The sequence below is a fragment of the Budorcas taxicolor genome, chromosome 2 (genome assembly GCF_023091745.1).
Source record: "Budorcas taxicolor isolate Tak-1 chromosome 2, Takin1.1, whole genome shotgun sequence".
In the NCBI taxonomy this organism is placed as follows: domain Eukaryota; kingdom Metazoa; phylum Chordata; class Mammalia; order Artiodactyla; family Bovidae; genus Budorcas; species Budorcas taxicolor.
Genome location: NC_068911.1, coordinates 59,456,038 through 59,480,917, shown reverse-complemented (window position 1 = coordinate 59,480,917; position 24,880 = coordinate 59,456,038). Strand labels below are relative to the sequence as shown.

General features: G+C 38.5%; 1 protein-coding gene across 1 annotated transcript in view; it reads left to right on the top strand.

Annotated features, from left to right (window-relative positions):
• Window positions 1–24,880, top strand: part of ITGA4 (integrin subunit alpha 4) — a 91,881-nt gene that overhangs the window by 44,064 nt on the left and 22,937 nt on the right. The window contains exons 12-17 of the mRNA XM_052635867.1: window positions 635–725; window positions 1,310–1,355; window positions 1,734–1,888; window positions 8,158–8,312; window positions 19,704–19,853; window positions 21,769–21,845. Coding sequence (XP_052491827.1) covers window positions 635–725; window positions 1,310–1,355; window positions 1,734–1,888; window positions 8,158–8,312; window positions 19,704–19,853; window positions 21,769–21,845 — 674 coding nt within the window. The remainder of the gene's footprint in view (window positions 1–634; window positions 726–1,309; window positions 1,356–1,733; window positions 1,889–8,157; window positions 8,313–19,703; window positions 19,854–21,768; window positions 21,846–24,880) is intronic.

The following is a 24,880-nucleotide window of genomic DNA, read 5'->3' as shown; positions in this document are numbered from 1 at the left end:
AAGATACTCGTATGGAAACTTTAGCTAATACTGTTATTTTTGATTAGGCAAAGTGGGTAAATGATCCTCTATATAACATGAGAGAGATATACTTGTCTATTAAAGAATACTAATTCTCTTGGACAACTCTGATACTTGTAAAGCAATGTCTGGACAGGAGATTAGACACATGGGATAGCAAGCACATATCTGGTTTGAGTTGTCCTTGTTAAATACTAGAAACCAATCTGAACAAGATGGTTATTATAAATCTAAGAAATAGGCTCCACTAAGTGATCATAAATGTCTTATTTTCTTATTATCAGTTTGATTCCTCATGTTACTCAGGGAAATAAGCACAGAGCCTGAAAAATGCCTGAGGAGAGAGTGTCAGGAGTATTTTAGGAGATCTTTCCTACATAATTTTCCCTTCGCTCACAAGGTAAAGGAAGCAGGTGTTTTCATGTCACAAAATAGATGTCAGCTCTCCACTTCAAGCTGGAGACTACTCTTTCTCCCAGACACATGTATTTGCCTTAACTACAATGCATTTGCTAATAATGTGTCAGGGCTCATTTTTTAACTGAATCATTGTTTCTCTGGGATGTTAGATGTTTAAACCCTGCTTCCCAGTCAACTGGACTATTTTTTTCAGAGAATTGAAGGACGTCAAATCAGTAAATCATTAAGTATGTTTGGACAGTCTATATCTGGACAAATTGATGCAGATAACAATGGATATCTAGGTGAGTATAAAATTTACGTGGGTGCTGCTTTACGCTGAAGTACGTACAACCGGTAGAAAAAAGGGTTGATTTACTAGTGAGTTTTTTCCTTCATTTTTAGTACTCTTTTGAATTCACACACAGGTCAGAAATAATCAAATAATTACTAAGCTTATGCACTGTTAGTTACTTAATATTTTATTCCTTGTTTTCGAAAAAGTTAAAAGCATTCAGGAGAATAAATCAAACATATGATGAAAAGAAGAGCATTTTTTAGTATATAATTTGAAAGAAGATATCTCAGCAAGTGTTTGTAGTCCAAAAATTGAATTTTCTTTTAGTAAGGCTGTCTTTATATCATATGTTTATATCATAATGTTTTTGTTTATATTATATGATAAAGGGATGAATGTCATTGTAAATGAGCAGATTCAGACACATGTGAAATGAATCTTAAGACGTAAGCGTATCTTTTCTAATTAATTTTCTGTAAATAGTATTTTGATATAGTCACAAGGTGATATGTAGTTAAGTATTTATGGCTGAAAGTAATTCTCTTTGACTAATGATGATCATTAATCTGTGCTATTTTTTTCTTCCTCCAGATGTAGCAGTTGGTGCTTTTCGGTCTGATTCTGCTGTGTTGCTAAGGTAAGGTTGATAGATTTCACCGCTTAATGACAATTGGGCTTAATTGTAAATGATGGGAGGCAGTTTTTAAAATCAGCACGATGGTGACCTCATAACACTCTTTTTGGTACTCTGAAATTTAATTATTGAACTTTAGGATACTTTTCCCATCTTACCTGGATATATACTTAAATCATCTAAGTCAGTATTTTTAGAGATTTTAATAAAAATTTATTTTGATTCATACATGAAAGTATAATTGAGTGTGAATAAATATATATGCTATTAAGCAGTTTCATGAAATTACTTGATCAGTGGAAACTGACAATGCAAATGTATTTTTCACCTTAATGAAAAATAATCATGCAATTAATATTGCTAATTTTATTTCCTTCTTAGGACAAGACCTGTAGTGATTGTTGAAGCTTCTTTGAACCATCCCGAGTCAGTAAATAGAACAAATTTTGACTGTATTGAAAATGGATTGCCCTCTGTGTGCATGGATCTGACACTCTGTTTCTCATATAAGGGCAAAGAGGTTCCGGGTTATATTGGTAAGGGTGCCCTTACAGAATTAATGCCTGACAGAATGTGCACTTCCCTCATAAATCTCATGATCATCTTTTGAGGCTTCTCCATATTTCACCATGGAGTGGTTTTTAGGGCAGGAGAGAGCAGTCTTTCTTCATCACCTTTCAGATTCTTGCTTTGTTCCAGCCAATGAGTTGGATAAGTTAAGGCTTTAGTTGTTTAAATATTGTGGCAAGAAGTAGAACAAAAATATTACTTGCTGTATTATTTAAGGTGAACTAACTGAGCTTAATCTGTAAGATCTCTTTAAAAGAAAAAAAGCATCACCATAGCTCCTCCTGTTTTACTAGGCTTACTCAAGTCTTGAGCTGGCTTAAGCTGGAAGGACTGAGAGGAAGAAGTTTCTTTTCCTCTTATCCTATCCTGTTTGGGTAATTGAAGAAGCTTATCTGAAAGCCTGGATCCTGGTTCTAATTTTGATAAATAATACACATCTCTTCAGAATTTACTGTGACGATTGATTCCTAAGAGCCATGCCCACATGCCTGTACGTAGACAGCTCTCAGTTATCCGCTGTGGAGAAAGTAGCTTATATATATAATTTTATTGATTTTTGACTGTGCTGGGTCGTTGTTGCTTTGTGCAGGCTTTCTCTACTTGCAGAGTAGGGGCCACTCTTCGTTTCAGTGCATGGGCTTCTCGTTGCAGTGACTCCTCTTGTTGTGGAGCGCAGGTTCTAGGGCTTCAGTACTTGCGGTACACAGGCTTGGTAGTTGCAGCACGTGGGCTCGGGAGTTGTGGCTCGAGGGCTTATTTGCATGTAGAATCTTCCTGCTGCCGCCACGTCTCTTCAATCGTGTCCGACTCCGTGTGACCCCAGAGACGGCAGCCCACCAGGCTCCCCTGCCCCTGGGGTTCTCCAGGCAAGAACACTGGAGTGGGTTGCCATTTCCTTCTCCAATGCAGGAAAGTGAAAAGTGAAAGTGAAGTTGCTCAGTCGTGTCCGACTCTTCGCGACCCCATGGACTGCAGCCCACCAGGCTCCTTCATCCATGGGATTTTCCAAGCAAGAGTACTGGAGTGGGTTGCCATTTCCTTCTCCAGTGCATGAGAGTAAAAAATGAAAGTGAAGTCGCTCAGTCGTATCCGACCCTCAGCGACCCCATGGACTGCAGCCTACCAGGCTCCTCCGTCCATGGGATTTTCCAGGCAAGAGTACTGGAGTGGATTGCCATTGCCTTCTCTGGAATCTTCCTAGACCAGGAATTGAACCTATGTCCCTTGCATTGGCAAGCAGATTCTTTTTTTTGTTTTTTTTTTTAATTGGAGGATGATTACTTTACAATATTGTGATGATTTCCGCCATACTGTCAGCGTGAATCAGCCATAGGTTTACATATGTCCCCGCCCTCTGTACCTCCCTCCCACCTCTCCCCTCATCCCACCCCTCTAGGTTGTCACAGAGCACCGGCTTTGGGCTCCCTGCATCATACAGCAAATTCCCACTGGCTAGCTATTTTACATATGGAAATGTATATGTTTCAGTGCTATTCTCTCAAATCATCCCACCCTCTCCTTCCCCTGTTGTGTCCAAAAGTCTGTCCTTTATATCTGCATCTCTTTTTGCTGCCGTGTAAATAGGATCATCAGTACCATCTCTCTAGATTCCATATATATGTGTTATTATATGATATTTACCTTTCTCTTTCTGATTTACTTCTCTCTGTATAATAGGCTTTAGGTTCATCCACCTCATTAGAACTGACTTAAATGCATTCCTTTTTATTGCTGAGTAATATTCCTTTTGTCTATGTACCACAGCTTCTTTATCCATTCATCTTTTGATGAACATCTAGGTTGGTTCCATGTCCTGGCTATTGTAAATAGTGCTGCAATAAACATTGGGGTACATGTGTCTTTTTCAATTAAGACTTCCTTAGGGTATAGTCCCAGTAGTGGGATTGCCGAGTCACATGGTAGTTTTATTCCCAGTTTCTTAAGGACTCTCCACACTGTTCTCCATAGTGGCTGCATCAGTTTGCATTCCCAACAGCGCAAGAGGGTCCCCTTTTCTCCACACCTTCTCCAGCATTTATTGCCTGTGGACTTTTTGATAATGATCATTCTGACTGGTGTGAGATGATACCTCATTGTAATTTTGATATGCATTTCTCTAATAATGGGCAATGCTGAGCATCTTTTCATGTGTTTATTAGCCATTGGTATGTCTTCTTTGAAGAAATGTCTGGTTAGTTTTCTGCCATTTTTTTGACTGCATTGTTTATTTTTCTGGTTGAGCTACATGAGCTGTTTGTATATTTTATTTTATTTTTTATTTTTTTTAGTTTTTTATTTTTTTTAATTTTAAAATATTTAATTCTTACATGTGTTCCCAAACATGAACCCCCCTCCCACCTCCCTCCCCATAACATCTCTGTGGGTCATCCCCATGCACCAGCCCCAAGCATGCTGTATCCTGTGTCAGACATAGACTGGCGATTCAATTCTTACATGATAGTATACATGATAGAATGCCATTCTCCCAAATCATCCCACCCTCTCCCTCTCCCTCTGAGTCCAAAAGTCCGTTATACACAGCTGTGTCTTTTTTCCTGTCTTGCATACAGGGTCGTCATTGCCATCTTTCAGAGTGAAGTAAGCCAGAAAGAAAAACACCAATACAGTATACTAACACATATATATGGAATTTAGAAAGATGGCAATGACGACCCTGTTTGTATATTTTAGAAATTAATCCTTTGTCAACTGTTTCATTTCTATTATTTTCTCCCATTCTGAGGGTTGTCTTTTTACCTTGCTTATAGTTTCCTTTCTTATGCAAAAGCTTTCAAGCTTAATTAGGTTCCATTGGTTTATTTTTGTTTTTATTTTCATTACACTAGGAGGTGGGTCATAGAGGATTTTGCTGTGATTTATATCAAAGAGTATTCTGGCAGGCAGATTCTTATCCACTGTACCACCAGGGAAGTCCTGAAAAACTAGCTTTGATATGATTCATCCAACATTGTGGTTAATCTCAAATCTTATATATGTCACTTCATAAGCATTATTTTTTTCCTAGCAAGTTAATGTTCCTGGTTATATTATATTTAAGCTAATGTTAGGATAACTACTAATGAAACTGGCCCATGGTAGGAGAGAAACATAAAAGAGTTTACCATTTTGATGTTAAAAATTCATAAATTTCCTGTACCCCACAAGATCTATCAAGAGTTGTTCATACCCTTGACCCTGCACGCTGTCCTCTGAACATCATGAACGGAAGCAAATACTGAACCAAGCTTTAGATACGTGACAGAGGCCTCAGTCTGTATTAGCCAGTAATAAGAAGTATAGAATGAGCCTGATATTTTCTACTTTAGATCAGATTCATTTTTTTAACTTTAATTTTATTCAAGTATAGTTGATTTGCAATGTTTTTAGTTTCAGGGGTACAGCAAAGTGATTCAGTTATACATATATTCATTCTTTCTTAGATTCTTTTCTTACAGATATAGATCAGATTCATGTTTAATAATGCTCTGCAAAAGTCTTCATTAAAGATTCAGTGATAGGACAGTGAAAAGAACCTCCGTCTGATTAGTGGTTGAAGAAGTAGCCATTTGAGAACACGACCCTAGTGACACAGTGACGCAGGCAAGCTGATGGATTATCTGAGAGATACACGTTAAATATATTTCCCTTTATGGAAAATCAGTGTTTGTTGTACTACCAATTCCATTGTGACCAAACACTTCTTTAAATGGTTGAAAACAAATATATGAAAATCATAAATAATCACAGCATTGTTGCAGAAGCACACTTTATAGTTGTCGTAAAATGACTCCTTGGGAGAAACAATTCACACGGTAAACATATTCAGTAAAACCAGGACATTTTGCCCTTACTGCAAGTGGATTTTTATTTCCCTTCTTTCGTGTACTTCTTGTCTGAGCTCAGGGTGATGAATGTGTAGATGGCAATTTCAATTGCAACTCTGTCTCTGAGGCACTGAATCTCGGTTATTGTAGTTCTGAAGATGAACTTTATTTTCTAAATAAAAAGAATGATGAGAGATTCATTTGAAGTCTGTAGGAGTGATGTAGATTTTATATTTATGTTCCCTTGAAGTAAGTAGATAAACTCCTTCCAGAAGAATAAGTTACTCCTAAAGTATAAATGAATGCTTGAGGAATTATATAAATTATTTCAAATATCACTTATGAATTATTGCTCCAGTTTAATGAATAACATCCCAGAAGACTATTACATGTAGCTTGTTTTGCAAGGAAACTTTTTTATTTTTCAATTTTTTACATTGAGGTATAATTGGCATACATTATATTAGTTTCAGGTGTACAACATGATGATTCAATATTTGTGTATATTGTGAAAGAGTCACCAAAACAATCATCCCTCATCATACATAATTGTAAATAGTTTTCTTGTGATGAGAAATTTTAAGGTCTACTCTCTTAGCGTCTTTCAAATGTGCAATACAGTATAATTAACTGCAGCTCCCTGATAGCTCAGTTGGTAAAGAATCCACCTGCAATGCAGGAGACTCTGGTTCAATTCCTGGGTCAGGAAGATCCACTGGAGAAGGGATAGGCTACCCACTTCAGTGTTCTTGGGCTTCCCTTGTGGCTCAGCTGGTAAGGAATCCACCTGCAATGTGGGAGACCTGGATTTGATCCCTGGGTTGGGAAGATCCCCTGGAGGGAAAGGCTACCCACTCAGGAATTCTTGGGCTCCCCTGTGGCTCAGCTGGTGAGGAATCCACCTGCAATGCGGGAGACCTGGGTTTGATCCCTTGGTTGGGAAGATCTCCTGGAGAAGGGAAAGGCTACCCACTCCAGTATTCTGGCCTAGAGAATTCCATGAACAGTAGAGTCCATGGGGTTGCAGAGAGTCGGGACATGACTGAGCGACTTTTACTTTCACCATGCCGTACATTACATCCCCATGACTTATGTGGAACTTTGTATCTTTTGATCTTCTTCACCTGTATTTCCCATCCTGCACCCCTCACCTCTGACAGCTACCACTCTGACAAAGAACCCTTTAAAACTAAGAAATAGATCTTTCTTTCCTAATAAGATCAGTCTTAGAATTTTATGGTTGTTATAAATTTTTCTTTTTGTTTATTGGCGATCTTCTTTAACAGATGATCATTTACGTGTCAGATTTGAAATAAATTCTTATCAAACTGCCAGAATATTTATCGAGAGAATGTCTGACTACATTTGTTTTTGCCCAAATCAACACTGGAAAATCAAGCCAGAAAGCAATAAAGATAAGGAAGAGAAATACTCAGGGTCTAGGGCTGGCAAGGAGATGTCAGAGTCAACTGTTATATAGGTTTGACTCTTACATCATCTGTTCACTCTACATTAAAAAAAAAAAAAAAAGAAAGATAGAAACCCCTCAAATTGGAAACAAATGAAAATAAATGAACCTAAACCATACTTGAAGGGCTTCTCTGGTAGCTCAGTAGTAAAGAATCCATCTGCCAAGCAGGAGACCAGGTTGGACTCCTGGGGGTCATCAGATCCCCTGGAGAAGGAAATGGCAACCCACTCCAGTATCCCTGCTTGGGAAATTCCATGGACAGAGGAGCCTGGCAGCTACAGTTCATGGGATCACAGAGTCGGACACAATTGAGCGACTAAGCAGCAGCAGCAGCAAATCATACATGAAATTAGTTCTGTAGCCGCACAAGATAAAATTACTCCAGGTGACATCTGCCTGCAGTACTCTGCCTGTTCTTCCTCAGTCAGATGTTCTAATGACAAGAGGACTCAAAGAAGGCTGAAACCTCACTCAGAAATTTTATTATTAGTAACAACTTTGGTATTGTAGTTTTCAAATGTTTATATATGGGTGGTGGTATTGGTTTAATTGCTAAGTCGTGTCCGACCCTTGGACAGCCTCATGGGCTGTAACCCTCCAGGGTCCTCTGTCCATAGCATTTTTCAGGCAAGAATACTGGAGTGGGTTGCCATTTCCTTCTCCAGTTTATATATGGGAGGATTAAGCAAATAACCAAAGATGTTAATTTTCAAAGTTTATAATTCTTTTTTTTTAATGTGTAAAAATAATTTTTGAAATATACATTTAAAATAGTTTCCTCTTTCATATGTCAGGCTAGTTTTTAGAAAGTTATTTAATAAAGACAATTTAATATGTTCCCAGTATTCTATATAACTGCAACTATTATCACTTCAAAGATAAAGAAAATAAATACCTGTATATCATTATATTCATTGCGATGCTCTCTACATTTCTGCAGTTTTGCTTTATAACATGAGCCTGGATGTGAACCGAAAGGCAGAGTCTCCATCGAGATTTTACTTTTCTTCCAATGGAACTCATGATGTGATTACAAGAAGCATGAAAGTACAGAGCAAAGCAACTAGCTGCAAAACACATCGAGCATTTATGCGGGTAACGTAAACTCATTTTCATTAACAGGCATGTAGCCTTCAGTGTTATCAATACATTTAATTCTTGCTGCATTGGTATGTTTTATAAAACATCGTGCAAAGTGTGAATGCCTCCTGAACTACCTAATCTACTCTGTAGTCTAGATGTTAGACACTCCTGTGACCCGGACAGTTCAAACTCTTACTTACTGCTGCTTCTTTGCTTCATACTTATCACATTTAGTGCATCTCTGTTTTTACAGATTTGCCTTTTCCTATCCTCAGTTGTTACTGCCCCATCTCTGTTTACATGCTTGCCTAAAAATGTAAATATCGAGTAGCTCTGCTGAGCCCCAAACCTATGCCTGGTAGATACTGGGGGCTAGGGGGAGGCTTTGGAAGTTGGTTTGCCTTTCATGTGACTTTAAGAAGCAGAATCAAATGTGGCTGCTTTTGGATTGTGCCTTTGTCTCTGGGCCAGCGCTGTTGGTGATGTCAGTGGGAGCTCACACGGTTGTCGCGTGGTGGGGATCATCTGTGGGCCAGGATGATGGCTCTCATGATCGTTTGGTGTGTATTCTGCCAAAGCATAGCCGATTTCATGTTTCTTTTATTAAAACACTCATTCCCAAACTGATCATCACGTTCCTTGCATTGGTCACATTTTATCGTACGAAGCAGTGCCAGGCCTTTTTCATTAGGGAATGGTGTGCTTCATCAGAAAATCTATTGCCACAAAAAAGCCAAACTATTCCCGGGAGCCCTTTCTGGGATTTCAAATAGTAGCCTCAGCTTAGCCCTTAATTTTCCCTTAGATACTTATTGCAAGCAAATGCAAACAAGCAACAGGACTATTAAATGTTAAGAGCAATAATCCTTATGCTCTTTCCTCATTTCCCTTAACAATTTTTATTATTGTACTAGGGTAAAGCTATTAAATGGTTGAGAGTCAAAAGTATAGAATGATATTAGAGTAACCATAACTGATATGGTGGGGATTAGAAAGGTTTTTTTAAAAATTCTACACAGTTAATTTTATTCCAGTTAACCAATTTTAGAGACGAACATTGAGGCCATTTTAAAGATAATAAAAGGACCAGCATTAGACATTGATAAATATATTGTGTTGAACTGGTATGAATGCCAGTAAATTGATCTGATTTATTGGTCCTATTTCTTGGTATTGTTCCTATGACTGAGGGTCCATCAAAATTGTGCACATTCCTCAGAATAAGCTTGTACCCAAAGTGACAATTGAGCAGAGGTTTCTGTGTTAGTTGCATCTATACTTGTGTTACCACGGTAGCGACAACAGCAGGTTACAGCCCTGACTTTGGGCCATAATGACCGTCAAAAATAGCATTTAGCTCTGGGATTGGTACATAGTGGGGCTGTTTATTAAAAACTGATTGCTTCTTCCAATGTTGTTTTTCCTTTCTAACTCACCTTGCTTTTGTTTGGGACGTTTTAAACTTCTTACATAGAAAGTCAGAAGGCTACTCCAACACCCTCCCTTGCAACAAATCCAAAGGGTAGGTGTAAACACTACAGAAGCAGCTGTCCTAACCTTGAGTTTTGTCAAGGACTTCTAGCTGTTAATTTGGGAAGAGATGAAGATTTACTGTGTGCATTTCCCACCCTCACCAGCATGGTATCCAAGGCATTCAGAAACAGTAACTGAACGGCTCCTTTGTTCTGTAAAACGTGTCCAGTGTCAGGGGTGTGTTATACATATGCACTCTACCTCAGCACCCGATACAGTTAAATAAGGTGATACTTTTTAATCATGTTCTCAGGCCCACAGCCCCCACCTCTCAGAGGACAACCCGCCTGCAAGCTGGGCATGCTTCCTTTGTATAGGTTCTGTTGGCTAAACCAATTAAGCTCTACTTCTCCTTCCAATTAATTTAATAGATATTGAGTACCTATGTGGTGTCAGGTTCTGTTTGAGACTTTTATGTATGTCAATGACTGAAACATAAAAAAGGTTACTACCTTTATAGAGCTTATAGTGTAGTGTGGTGAGATAAACAACAGGGTAACAAAATGTAAATTTTTTGTAAATTTTATAGTATTTTAGAGGAAGATAAGAGTGTTAGTTGCCCAGTCTTTTCCAACTCTTTGCCACGCCATGGACGAGAGCCCACCAGGCTCCTCTGTCCATGGAATTCTCTAGGCAAGAATACTGGAGTAACCGTTCGTCTCTCCAGGGGATTTTCCTGACCCAGGGTCTCCTGCATTGCTGGCAGATTCTTTACCATCTGAGCCACCATATGGGTAATGGAAAAAAGGAAAGGAGGACAGACAGAGCACAGGAGATAACAGAGTGCTGGGGAAGGAGTAAGGGTGCAGTTTTAAATAAGGTGCTCAGAGTGAGTTTCATTCAGAAGGTGACATCTGAGCAAAGACTTGAAGGAAGCAAGGAAGTTACCAGGGGCAATGTGGATACCTGGGGCAATGGTCCTCAACTTTGGCATCCAACAGCATCACCTGGGAAGCTGGTTAACACCACAGATTGCTGTGCCCCACCTAGAGTTCTTGATTCAGTAAATCTTCAGGGAGGCCTGAGAGTTTCCATTTCTATAAAGGGTGCAGGTGATGGTGATGCTGCCAGCTTGGAAACTATGCTTTGAGAATCCCCCATCCAGGAGGAGAACAGTACAGAAAGAAGAATTAGGTAAAAACAAAAACAAAAACCTCAAGACAAGAACATGCCTGGTTGTTTTAAAGAATTATGGGGAGGCAAGGATGGCTTTGGAAAAGAGAGCAAGGGGGGAAAGTAGTAGAAAAAAAGGTCAGATCACATAAGACCTGTGATTTTCTTTCTCCAAATAAAATGGGATCTATTGTAGAGTTTGGAGCAAGAGAGGCAACATGATATAACTGAGTAATAATAAGGAATACTCGAACTGCTTCCTAATTGCTATGTCGAGCCTAGGCAGCCACAGATTGACACAGGAAGAAGAGGATACTTCAGTAAGTCAGCTAAGAGATGATGGCTCCAGTGAAGATGGTGGTAGTGGATATGGTGAGAAACAGGGGACGACAGATCCTGCACAATTCACTGAAAGATTGGATGTCTAACATTCGAGAAAGAAAGGCTCCAAAATGATTCCAAGGTTGTTAGCCAAAGCCATTAGAAGAATACTGTTCTCATCAACAGGGCAAGGGAAACAACTCTCAGGTGGAACATGTTGACGTTCAGTTGTGGACCTGCTGAGCTGGAGCAGTTTGTTTTACTTTTTAGTGTATAGAGCAATTCAGCATTTAAATATACTCATCTGGAGTTGGAGAATGCTCTGGAACCGGAAATACAATGCCTCTTTGGCATACGAATGAGGTTTCAAGTCATATGAGGTGGCTGAGATCATGACAAGAAGAGAGAAGAGGCAACGTCTGTCCTCTGGGCACTACAACATGGAGAGATTGAGAGAGAAGGCTTACAAGGGCGGTGAGAAGGACCAATCCATAAGGAAAGAAATCAAGAGCTCCTGGCATCCTGGAAGTGAAGTGAATAAAGCAGGGTAAAGAGGAGGGCTTGATGGTGTTTTCAGTGCTTTCGCTTAGTCAGATAAGATGAAGACTAAGAACTCACCATCGGGTTTGGCAATGTACAAGCTATTGGTGATCACAACAACAGCATTTCAGAGGAACAGTAAGGGGAAAGGAAAGGAGGAGGAGAACTGGAGACAGAGAGTAGTTTATTCTTTCACAGATTCTTGCTCCAAAGGGGACTGAAGAAAAGGGGCTGGGAGTCAGTAGCCGACAGAAGTAGAGTGACTTTTTTTTTCTTTTAAGATAAGAGGAATAGCATGTTTTTATGCTGATGGGTATGTTCTACCAGAGTGACACATTTAGGAAATAGATGAAAGAATAGTCGGAGCAAAGTTCTCAAGGCAAAAGCAGTGGGATTTGATTGTACAAATGAAGGATTGATTCTAGGGGGGTGCAGGCATAGTTCCTTTGTTTCTGTGTAGATGTTGGGCACGTGTGTGTGGGAGGACTGGAAGTTCTCTTCTGATTGCTTTAATCTTCTCAATGAAGTAAGAAGCAAAGTCATTAGCTTCAGTTAGAATGGAAGAGCTGGTGTTTCGAGTTTGGGAAGAAGATGTGAGATAGTCTTCTCAGAGTGTGAGAGAGTGAGAGGGAGGAGTAGGGTCCTGAGATGGCATTAGGCTCTCTCTTGCATCAGAAAGTGAGATGAGTCAGTAGGGCTGCGGTTCTTTCCAGTCACATTCAGCCTGATAGGTGGGAGTAGATGAGAGTCAACCGTGGTTGTGGTCTGCCAACAGAGTGACACAAAGGAGAAAAGAGAGAGTTGAAGAGTAAGCAAGTGAGTGGTTATATCCTTGTCCATGAAGATAAAGCAAGGCAAGGAGAGGAGACAGGACATTAAGAGGGTGGGTGAGGAACAGGGGGAGAAAGCTGAATTGGGGGTCCCAGTGGGATCAGCAAATTGCTGGACTTGAGTATTAAAGACAATGAGCCAGAAAGATCCCACCAGTTTTACAACATGTAAGAGGCACTGGGATCTGAAGGTGAGGAAATGATTGAATTTTGTTCTTATTGTTTCACACAACCCATTGGTGATCTCACGTAAATGAAAGTTTTGAACCCTCCTTATATTTTAAAAACTTGTTACAGTCTTTGATGGTAGAAAATTTGGCTATTTTTAAAATTCCAAATCTTCTCAAAAATCTTCACTTTTATTACATCCTTCTCTTTTAATCAAACATTTTAGTTTCATGTATTAGATCTTCTTGGAATGTGGTAGACATTTTTAACAATTAATAATTATCACATCACTGGAATATAATTTTGTTGGTATGTTATTTTTCTGAGACTATATGGTCTTTTATCTGGTTGGTAAGCACATCAGATTTCTCAAGTCTACTTAATCTACTCATAAGTAAAACAGGTATTACATAAGATTTTTTTATGTGAATGGTCAAAATGTGTTCTTCAGAAAATAGGAAGATGGAAATTATTATTTTTTCCTTATAGAACTCCCTTTTTTAGTTGTCTATAATTATGCCAAGCTTTAATTTTTGCTATTAAAGCCTTAAAATTATTAGATGTTATGAAAGAAGAAACTAGAATTTAGAGTTGGGAGTTAATAAAAGGTTGCTGTGATAGAAAAGAATGGTTAATTTTTATGACTTACAGTGTTTTATCTATCAGAATTGTATTAGATATCACTTTTCCCTTTTTGAAAATGTTCCCTAATTCATGTAAGCATATGAAAACTGGCCTTAACAAGCATGAAATCAACCTGCCTGTGTATTTAGTTTGGAGAAGGCAATGGCACCCCACTCCAGTTCTCTTGCCTGGAAAATCCCGTGGACGGAGGAGCCTGGTGGGCTGCAGTCCATGGGGTCACGAAGGGTCGGACACGACTGAGCGACCTCACTTTCGCTTTTCACTTTCATGCATTGGAGAAGGAAATGGCAGCCCACTCCAGTGTTCTTGGCTGGAGACTCCCAGGGACGGGGGGGCCTGGCGGGCTGCCGTCTCTGGGGTCGCGCAGAGTCGGACACGCCGGAAGCGACGCAGCAGCAGCGGCAGTGCATTTAGTAGGCTATAGTTCATTCTTTCTTTGCTTTCTCTGAATCCTAGGTTTCTGAAATAAAGGAGTTTTATTTTGTTACATGAGTCTTTGGGTGACTTCTAAAACCCATCATTTTGAGTAATAACTTCAAAAAAATGAATGTGCATTTGCTTAGTAAATATATTTATTTGTACTTTGTTTGCTTATATTTTTAAGCTAGACAAAGTTATACATAGTTTAATGAAGTACCATTTGCTCCAAAGTAGTTTTATGTTAACCTCAACACACCATGGACTTTCTGCTGAAAATCTAAGTGCAAGCAAACTATATAACTATACTGATATTATGGTATCCTAGACGTAGGTTGATTATTCCAACATATATTAATTCTTTGTTAAATTCAAGGTCTTTGAAGATATTATCCTTTCCATGTTTGTATTCTTAGAGGTAGCACAGCTCATTAAACAAGGCCCTTAATTGAATAATATTTAAGAAATTTATTGATGACATGTTCTCAGTGCTTTTTAAATACTTCTGTGAGGAAACAAATCTGAGAATAGTCTACAGGTATAATGGTTAGAGTACCCGTCTTGGGGATGTTATCTTTTCTCTGGAAGGTTTAGTCCCAGGTATTTGACAGTTCACCCTCTGAAACATACTTAGCAGATGAAATGGTTATAATTACACATGGCCTTCCTGGCTCTGATTCCAATCTGTGCCCTAGTGTTCCCTTCTCCCATACCAACTCATTCCCCACATTGGCACCAGAGCAGCATTTCAAAAACACAAATCTGATCACATTCCTTATTTAAAGTTCTTCTATGTGAGCATTTCCCATGCCCTTTCAAGCATAGATTAGTGTCTCTCCCTGTTTTGCACTTGTGTCTGCGTGTATCAGAATGTTCATCCCCCCACCACATGTGTAGACTTATGGGTTATAAACTGTGCCATAGACACTGACTTTCAGTTTTGTGTCCCTAGATCCTGCCTTCTACAGAGTAGACCCATGAATAGATATCTTCACATGTTTATTTATACCTCAACATGATTTTTCATTCAGTACTATTTTGTAAATATTTCTGGCTCCACCCCTTAAATAAATTCCTTCACTGCATAAACACAGTAGGAGGACATGAACCTACAGCTCCATTCTCAAGTTGGCCATACTACAGATTTCTGTGAAACCAGACAATAAGGCAGACTTTGTGTAATTTCTGGCATGTGCTAATTTGCATGCTTGTGAGTGTCCTATTTTTATGTAATTGTCCATAAAAATGTGGCGTGGAATCTTCATTATTTTTAATATAGATAGCGCATGCCCATCTAAATTAAAAATTTCAAGCAAATCTACTTTTTCCCTCTTATGTATTAATTAGTCACTTTAAGACATTCTTGATATTATAGCTTCTGTCCTTAGGTAGAGCTGTTAAAGTTAAGTAAGTGTGAATATCTGTCAAATACAGTTCTTGTAAGAGCGCACGTACATTTTATATATTGTGAGCAAAGCATAATTAATAGCTAATTAGGATAATGAAAGTAATATACACCAGATGTAGAGAAGACCTTGTGGAAAATTAGTATGAATTAGATAACATGTGATGTGGTCAAAGCAAGCTTGTTGAGAAGAATTAAAACAGTGGACATGTGGAGGGACAATCAGTGGCTGTCTAGCTCCTACACCTAGGGAATAATTTAATCAAGTTTGCTATTGTAGTACTCAGGGCTTCAAGCTGTTCCATTTTCACAAGTCAGTAACTTGGGATTTGGACCTTGATTTGCAGCATTCCTGTATGGTCAAGGTTTCAGGTTGAGATGATCACTTACCGAGTAATCTAATAAAAACATCTCCGTGGGTGAGAATGGGAAAGCCGTGAGGGTCTTGAGTGCTTTGAGTCATGCTGCACCTCTTCCAGGTACCACTTCATTAGTACAAGTCTAATTGCCTCCCTAGTGGCTCAGCAGTAAAGAATCCACCTGCCAGTGCAGGAGACATGGTTTGATCCGTGGGTCGGGAAGATACCTGGGAGAAGGAAATGGCAAGCCATTCCAGTATTCTTGCCTGGGAAATCCTAAGGATAGAGGAGCCGGGTGGGCTACAGCCCATGCTGCTGCTGCTGCTGCTGCTAAGTCGCTTCAGTCGTGTCCGACTCTGTGCGACCCCATAGACGGCAGCCCGCCAGGCTCCCCCGTCCCTGGGATTCTCCAGGCAAGAACCCTGGAGTGGGTTGCCATTTCCTTCTCCAATGCATGAAAGTGAAAAGTGAAAGTGAAGTTGCTCAGTCATGTCCGACTCTTAGCGACCCATGGACTGCAGCCTACCAGCCTCCTCCATCCATGGGATTTTCCAGGCAAGAGTACTGGAGTGGTGTGCCATTGCCTTCTCCAGCTACAGCCCATGGGGTCGCAAAAATGTTGGATATGACTTATCAACTAAGCAATATTTGTATTAGTAGAAAATGTACCTCATTTTCTATTTAGTGTTCATTAGTTGGCAATAGACTGATTTTATTTTTTCTCACTCCTTCCAAATAGTCACCAGAATTTATTATAAGAAACTAACGTTCTGTAATTCCTTGGTTGGCTTGTATGGCTACATTTTGAAGTAATATATGCACATAATAATCATATTTAACATCTTTTGAGATCCTAATACATACCAAGCATTGAGCTAAGTGTTTAACATACATTATGCCACTGAATCCTCACAGCAATAAAGTGTAGGTGTCATAATCACCGTTATTACCAACCATTTTCAGATGAGGTAATTGGTCCATAGATTATGGAATCTGTCTAAGGTTACATAGATAACAAGTGAGGGACCTGAGGTTTGAACCCTAGTACTCTACCTTCAGACCACTTGATTTTATCCGTATATATATATATATATATATATATATGTTGTTAACAATGGGAAGAAACAATTACACCCCTTTTTAATTACATAAAGACATAGAATAGGTGTAGAATTTTATGTGATGTGTCATATTTATTAACTAACTTTTATTAAAAATTAATACAGATGTAAGCAGCATGGCTATGATCTTTATGATAGGTATTTTTTCTATTCATTAGGGGTTATTAATTTATGAGCTTTGGAAATCTGCCTTTAGACAGAAATGTTTAAGCTATACTGCAACTCTGAATTGTCTGTAAATAAATAGAAATCCACTGACATTATTCACTAGGATATTTGTCAGTTACAATGTCATGGATCTACTAAGGAACTAAGTGTAAATATAAACCTCATAAATATAACTCAATTATAGTTAAAATTAATATGTCTAGTCCTAGTGAAAACACTTGAGTTCTTTTAATGGTCAAGAGGGACTTTGCTGAATCTATTTTTTTAACAAGAACTATAGTTGGGAAAGATTGAAGGTGGGAGGAGAAGGGGATGACAGAGGATGAGATGGTTGGATGGCATCACCAACTCAATGGACATGAGTTTGGGTAAACTCCTGGAGTTGGTGATGGACAGGGAGGCCTGGCGTGCGGTGGTTCATGGGGTCGCAAAGAGTTGGACATGACTGAGCGACTGAACTGAACTGATAGATTGAAATGGGTATATGAAAACTAGAGTCAAGCCAAGCTTTACATTTAAGTTTTTAGTGTGAAAGACAATGAGTGTGATTTTTTCTGAGTATAGTACCAATTATAATACCAAAATAAAAGAAAAGAAAAACTGCATAGCTCCTTTTGCATGCTGAATCACTTCAGTCATCTCCGACTCTTTGCAACCCTGTGGACTATAGCCCACCAGGCTCCTCTGTCCATGGGATTCTCCAGGCAAGGATACTGGAGTGGATTGCCATGACTTCCTCCAGGGGATCCTGACCCAGGGATTGAACCTGCCTCTCTTATGTCTTCTGCATTGGCAGGCAGGCTCTTTACCACTAGCACCACCTGGGAAGCCCAGTTCCTATGTGGGTGGACAGCACGGTCTGATTGTGAGCTTCCTTCTCAAACCCTGAGATTATATCTATTTTTAATTCTTTTGTGCATCAGATACTTTTTCTATAGATTTGCCATCGACATTTCTTATTTCTTGTAGTTTAGATGGTCAACTGAATTCTGGTATAAATTCTCATCGATTACTTTATAGTGGACTCTTATTTGTCCATGCTTCTTGTTATTGTTCAGTCACTAAGTCATGTCTGACTATTAGCGACCCCATGGATTGCAACACACCAGGCTTCTTTGTGCTTCACTATCTCCCGGAATTTGCTTAGATTCATGTCCATTGAGTCATTGATGCCATCCAAACATCTTATCCTCTGTTGACCCCTTGTTATCCTGCCCTCAGGCTTTTCCAGCATCAAGGTCTTTTCCAATGAGTTGGCTGTTCGCATCAGGTGGCCAAAGTATTAGAGCTTCAGCTTCAGCATCAGTCCTTCCAATGAATCTTCAGGGTTGATTTCCTTTAGGATGGACTGGTTGGATCTCCTTGCAGTCCAAGGAACTCTCAAGAGTCTTCTTCAGCACCACAGTTTGAAAGCATCAATTCTTCAGCGCTCAGCCTCCTTTATGGTCCAACTCTTACAATCATACATGGCTACTGGAAAAAACCATAGCTTTGACTACATAGGGGCTGCCCTGGTGGCTCAGCTGGTAAAGAATCCTCCTGCAATATGGGAGACCTGGGTTTGATCCCTGGGTTGGGAAGATCCCCTGGAGAAGGGACAGGCTACCCACTCCAGTATTCTGGCCTGGAGGATTCCACAGGCTGTATAGTCCATAGCGTCACTAAGTGTTGAACATGGCTGAGCGACTTTCACTTTTCACTTTGACTGTATAGACCTTTGTCAACAAAATGTCATCCCTGCTTTTTAATACGCTATCTAGGTTTTTCATAGCAAGACAGGAAGAAAAATAAATGAGTCTGCTTTGTTCAGTATATATTGAAATTTTTATATCCATCTAGGCAGGGCTCAGAGAATTGCTTTCTAAGGAATGCCATTTTTTTTTTTTAATCTTACCTGACTTCCATATTTTTTTTTCACAGACCTGGGATTCTTGAACATCTTTACTATTTAGGGAAGCATTTCTTTAATTGAATGACAAATGCTTTTGAACTTACTTTCTTATTTAATTATTTTATTTATTTCAAGTTATTTTAATGTGTGTGTGTATGTCAGCAGATAATTTTGATAGTAATGTAGTGTATTCCCATTTAACAGAGGGGAATGGAAAAGATGATATAAATTTTAAGTTCATGGGAAAGTGTTTTTAAAAGAGAGAAAAATAATCCCTGCATGTAGAAATAAAGATTAAAATATATGAATTGACAATCAGGGGAATAAACTCACAAGTTGTTTCTTTGGGGGCAGAAGACAGTACCATTTAAAATTCTAATCACTCAGACTTTTTGATCACATATAAGTAAGATTAAGAATGATAAATGTTGTATAAAAATTAGTCAGGTATTAAACTGTCATACAGAGGAAAATGGATTCCAAATGGGTTGGATTACAATTCCTGTATAATTGATAAATCCAAGAACTCTTTCTTTGTGAAATGTGAAAGGACAATAAATATAGAAATACTGTAACAACTACTAATAAGAAAATTGTATGCATAGAAAATAGCATGGAAGAAAATATGCTGAAATGCACACCTCTATAACTATTAGATAGTTCTGGTTTTTCTTTTTAATAACTTTCATCTTTTTCCTAATAAACATGAATGCCTTTGATATGAGTGAAAATGTACAGTTCAATTTTTTAACAATATAGCTTAAAAAGAAAGGATTTTTTTTTTCACTTCCACATGTGTTTGACCTTGTGTAGGAAAGGAGGGGCTTATATATGTTTTTTAGTTTACAGGCTTATTTTTATTATTAATTCATATGGTTTTCAATTTCTTTAGAAGGATGTACGGGACATCCTCACCCCAATTCAGATTGAAGCCACTTACCACCTGGGACATCATGTCATCAGTAAACGAAGTATAGAGGAATTCCCTCCACTTCAGCCAATTCTTCAGCAGAAGAAAGAAAAAGACATAATTGAGAAAACAGTAGGAATATTTTTCTTTATTTGAAACATTATGTGACATACAACTAAAGAATTTTTTTAATATTATATAGTTTTGTAGAAGTGAGCTATCTGAATTCTTCTTAAAATTTTAATGAAATTTTTTTATAAAAAAGATTTATGGTATGTCTTGTTTTCCATTCTTTTTTATTTTCCCTTTAGGATATTGAACTGAATACTTTTAACTATGCATTTGAATCATAGCAGTGATTTCCCATATATACATAAAATGTTAATTTTCTTTCCTCAATACCTTGTCAGTGAAGAAAGTATATTTCTAGCAAGGACTTCTAATGGAAGTGAGCAGCATTCACAAGTTATTCAGGTCTTCATGTGTGCTCAGCTTACCTTTCTCATTTTCTGTCTCCTTTTTCATTTTGTCTCCCTCTCGCTCACCTTGCCCACAGATTCACTCACGTCTTATTAGTCAGATTTTACTCATTCATAAACATGTGTATTTAATTACACAACAGTTTCTCTTTTTAACTTAACTATCTGCTTTTCAACCACATCTCAGGATCTAAATGCATTTTGAGATTGATCCTGCACTCTAACCAGTGAACTGCTTTTTAAAATGTATGCCAAAATATATCAGTTTCACTGACAGTTTATTCCCAGGAATCCAGTTCAGACTTTTACTATCCAACAACGAAAAGACAGAGTCAAAGGATGTTTGGGGCTGTGGTAGAAGTACTCATTAAAACATTCAGTTAGAGCACACAGAATGCAAAAGATGAAAAGGACATTTAAAGGTCTAGGTCATATCCTGTCCAGGCAAAATTGCCCCTAAGTCACTTTAAGATATTTGAGCTTAGAATCAGCCCTGTCTGCTCTCTGTGCTAAATCAAATAAAGATGATAACTTAAGAGCAAATTTTCTCTATACCCTTGTATGAAAATATTTATAGAAGTCATTTTTTTCACTCTTTTGTTGAACTTCAGCTTTCAATATCAACTACCTTTAAATGCCTTTAATAATGAACATCTCAATAGTTAAAGTACATAAGCTCAACTCTTAGCAACTTGTAGTTATATTAAAATGAGCTACATTTTGATTCTTTGAACAACCTGCTTTACAAATAGGAGTAGTAGAAAAGAGTTATATTTAAGTCATCTAGAGAAGGGTTTTCCCTGTACACCTCCCTCCGCTCTCCTGGTCCAGGCAGTCTCTGTTCTGACGTGCCATTTGACAGTGCCCCACTCTCTTTCCATTTCATGGGCCTGGCCCCTCCTCTGACTCTCTAGACTTCTCTCTTTTCTGTCTCTCTCCGCCTTTCACCTGCCCCTCTCTGCTTTCTTTCTTTTTATATCTTTTATGTCTGTATTTCTTTGTCCAGCTTATACCTAAGGGCTTCCTGTGTACCTTACAGTATCTCTGGGTCCTATTAAAATGCTCAGAATTAAATAAATTCTGGAATCTCTTGATAAGCTATCATTTGTTTTCATTCACTGTATCTTCACAGTAAAATGTCTACATTTTATTATTTTCAACAAATATAAAGCCACTGTTCTACCACCTGTGAAAACTGTGTCATGCTTATGCATAATAAGCAGGATCCCATGGCAGCACCAGAAAATCAAGAGGAATTCAGTGAAAAAGTCTTGGCAGTATAAGTTTTAAACTCTTACAGAGATTACTATCACAGTTTGATTAAACTTCTTTTTATACAATACTATGAAAGAGATTTTTTTTTACTTAACACAGTTGAAAGAACTTGATTCCTTTAGCCCTGAAATTGTTATCTGAACCTTCTAATTCTCAAATTGAATGCTTTGAAAGTTATCAATTTGCTATATTAATTTTTTCTCATGTATTATAGATAAGTTATTCTTTAAAAAACATGAAAATTGGCCTACTGATTTTAAATAAAATAAAAAATATTGTCATTTTATTTCCAGATAAACTTTGCCAGATTTTGTGCCCATGAAAACTGTACTGCTGATTTACAGGTTTCTGCAAAAATTGGATTTTTGAAGTAAGTGTACTTTGCTCTCTGTTATTCATCAGAATGGGGTACTTTATATGTGCATGTGGGTTCTAAAGAATAAAGGACTAAGAACTGATCATTGGGGGTTAACAACATTTAAAGAGCTGGAAAAGAGGAGCATTATGCTGAAAGAGGCTACGTGATCTATACAGCAGTCATATAAGCATACGTTCAAAGGTGACCACTTATTGAAAGAATGTGTGAGCATTATGGTTTTCTCAGGCATAATTTTAATCTTTTTATTGATAACTCAGGTATTTCAGGATTTAAGTGTGTTTTAGATTATCATTAATATAATTGTATTTATTTTTCAGACATTTTAAAGTGCCTGTTAATAGAATTTTAGTGGCAAAATGAGCTAACCTTTATTACATAATGCTTAGCATTTTATCATCCAAAAACTGTTTACATAGTTCAGAGAAGTCAAAGTGTTTGTTGCTCAGTCATGTCTGACTCTGCAACCCCATTGACTGTAGCCCACAAGGCTCCTCTCTGTGAAATTCTCCAGGCAAGATTATTGGAGTGGGTAGCCATTCCCTTCTCCAGGGGATCTTTCTGACCCAGAGTTTGAACCCAGGTCTCTTGCATTGTAGGCGGATTCTTTACTATCTGAGCCACCAGAGAAGTCTGATGCACAAGTTCAGACTGATGCACGAAATCTCAAATTTATGTGACACATTTGAAAGGGAATAAACCATTTTGCTTTTCTAAATTCATAGAAGGGAAACAGAAAAAAGAAAATACATATAACATGCTTAGAATAGTGTACATAGTGCAAACTGGATAAATGTTTGCAAAAGAAACCATTGTAATTTTACATCATATTATGTCCTCTCTATTGACATTATTCTGCATGTGGAAGGGAAGATGTAAAAATGAAGATCGGAGATCTATACTTCAGGTTAAGAGCTAGTTGTATATGAAAAGTGAGAGAGGCAAGGACGTGTCACTGACAGGGCAGGAAAATGGGAGACTCTTTTGGGGAGGTAGGGATATAAAGGGACCAGGTTTAAACTGGGGTATTCTGAGTTTGGTGAGATTTCTGTATGTAGCTCTCCACTGGAAAATGTAGTTCAGGATTGTGTTTGGGGGTCCTCTATACATTAGTGACTTGGGAAAATGCCTGGGGTCAAAATGGAAATTTCACAGAGAAAAGAACTAAGGATCAAATCTTGGCAAGGGGGGATAAATTTCATTTAAAAAGCTTAAAAAAAATAAGGAGTTACTCCAGGAGACTGTAAAAGTAACTTCATAGAACCAAGAGGAAAATCAAGTTCATGGTGCGCTAGCCAATGGAAAATGTAAAAAGAGAGACTTAATACTGTAATTTTATAGAGATCGGAAACCATAATGAATGAGGAAAGGTCATGGAAGTTGGCACTTAAAATGTGACTGGTGGGGGAAAAATAGAAAGTCACCAGCAAATTTTAACATAGAAATGTCTGAGCAGTTGTAGTATAATGATAGTGTCAGTGATTAAGGGAATATTTATGTATTTATCCAAGGTTATTTATTTAATCATGGGATGATATAAGCAAATGTGAGGATCAAAGGCAGGGAAAATAATAAATCGAACAGAGAGTCTACTTAAATCCAGGGGACACTTTCAGATCCTACTTGAATTCTCCTGTGAAGGGTTTGGCAACTGTTCACATTCTTTTTTCAATGTGTTTTGCTTTCATTTCCATGATGCCATCCTATTCCCATTCTGTCTTGCTACTTCTCTGGCCCTGCCTTTTCAGTTGTGCTGGAGGATCACTGATTTTGGCTTTGTTGGCTCTTTCTCACACTCCCATATTTTCCCTGGATAATCTTACTCACGACTATGACCTCCCCTGGCCTGCCTCTACTGCTGATGCCAGATCCATGCCTCTGAGCTACACGCCCACTCATGCAACGCCTATCACACATGAACTGTTGGGTGTCTAGTCACTATCCACCAATGACACAACCATTAGTTACCGAGGCCAACAACCTGGAGTTCAGCCTGCACCCTTCTCTCTTTCTTATCCCGGACATCAAATAAATTACCCAGCCTTATAATACTGCCACCAGATATACTTTTTATCCATCATACTACTCTATCTCTACGACTGTTGCTTTGAACCAGGCACTCAATATCCTGCCTGAATCAATGGGCTTAACCGCTTTCTGGGATACTGGTGTCTGACTTTGCACTATTCGAATTCCTCTACCAAGATGTTTCCAGAGTGAGTTTTCTCACTTACCCTTGTGATAGCAGGGCTTTAGTAGTTCATTATCATCTTAAAATCTGAAGTCCTTAGTGCTCTTTCTTAGCAATTCCTCTGAACTTTTTTCCATTGATTGCAGAATATTTATGGTTCCTTGGCCATAGCATCCTCTCCTGAGCCTCTGTATCCTTTCACTTCGACCTACCTATGTGGTTAGCCCTTATTTATCTTATGAATCTCAGCTGTTTCCTAGGTAAAGCACCCTCCCCCTTTGTCTCCGGCTACAAAAACCTGAGTCCTCCTGTGGTCCTGCCCCCATTGCACCTGTGCTCACCACTATTATTGTCCATCTCCACACTATCCTGTAGGCTGCTTCAAGGGTCTATATTTTCATCTTTGTGTCCCTAATGTGAAATACAGTGCCTGGAATGCTCTAGGTGACAAATGGACGTTTGCTGAGAATGCAGCAAGGTCCTAACGGAAAGAGCATGGGGATCAGATGCAGGTAGAAGGGTTAGGCTTAGAAAGCAGTTAAGATTTTTCTTTATCTTGAGCTAAGAAACTGTGAACAGATGCTGACATTAAGAAATTTTAATGTGGTAGGAGGGCAAGTACAGAGAACTCATGGATGGCCAGAATAAAAACTGAGTTTATAAATGCAAAGTGAGGGCTTTGAGGATGGGTTTGGGACCTTGTGAAGGGAACGGGAAAAGATTCAAAATAACTGTAATAAACGGGATGGAGAGTCAACCAGGAATGAGTAAAAAGGTTGACAAACAGTGTTGAGTACCCTGCTGGGGTGGGATGACATATGGCAGAGAATAAATTAAT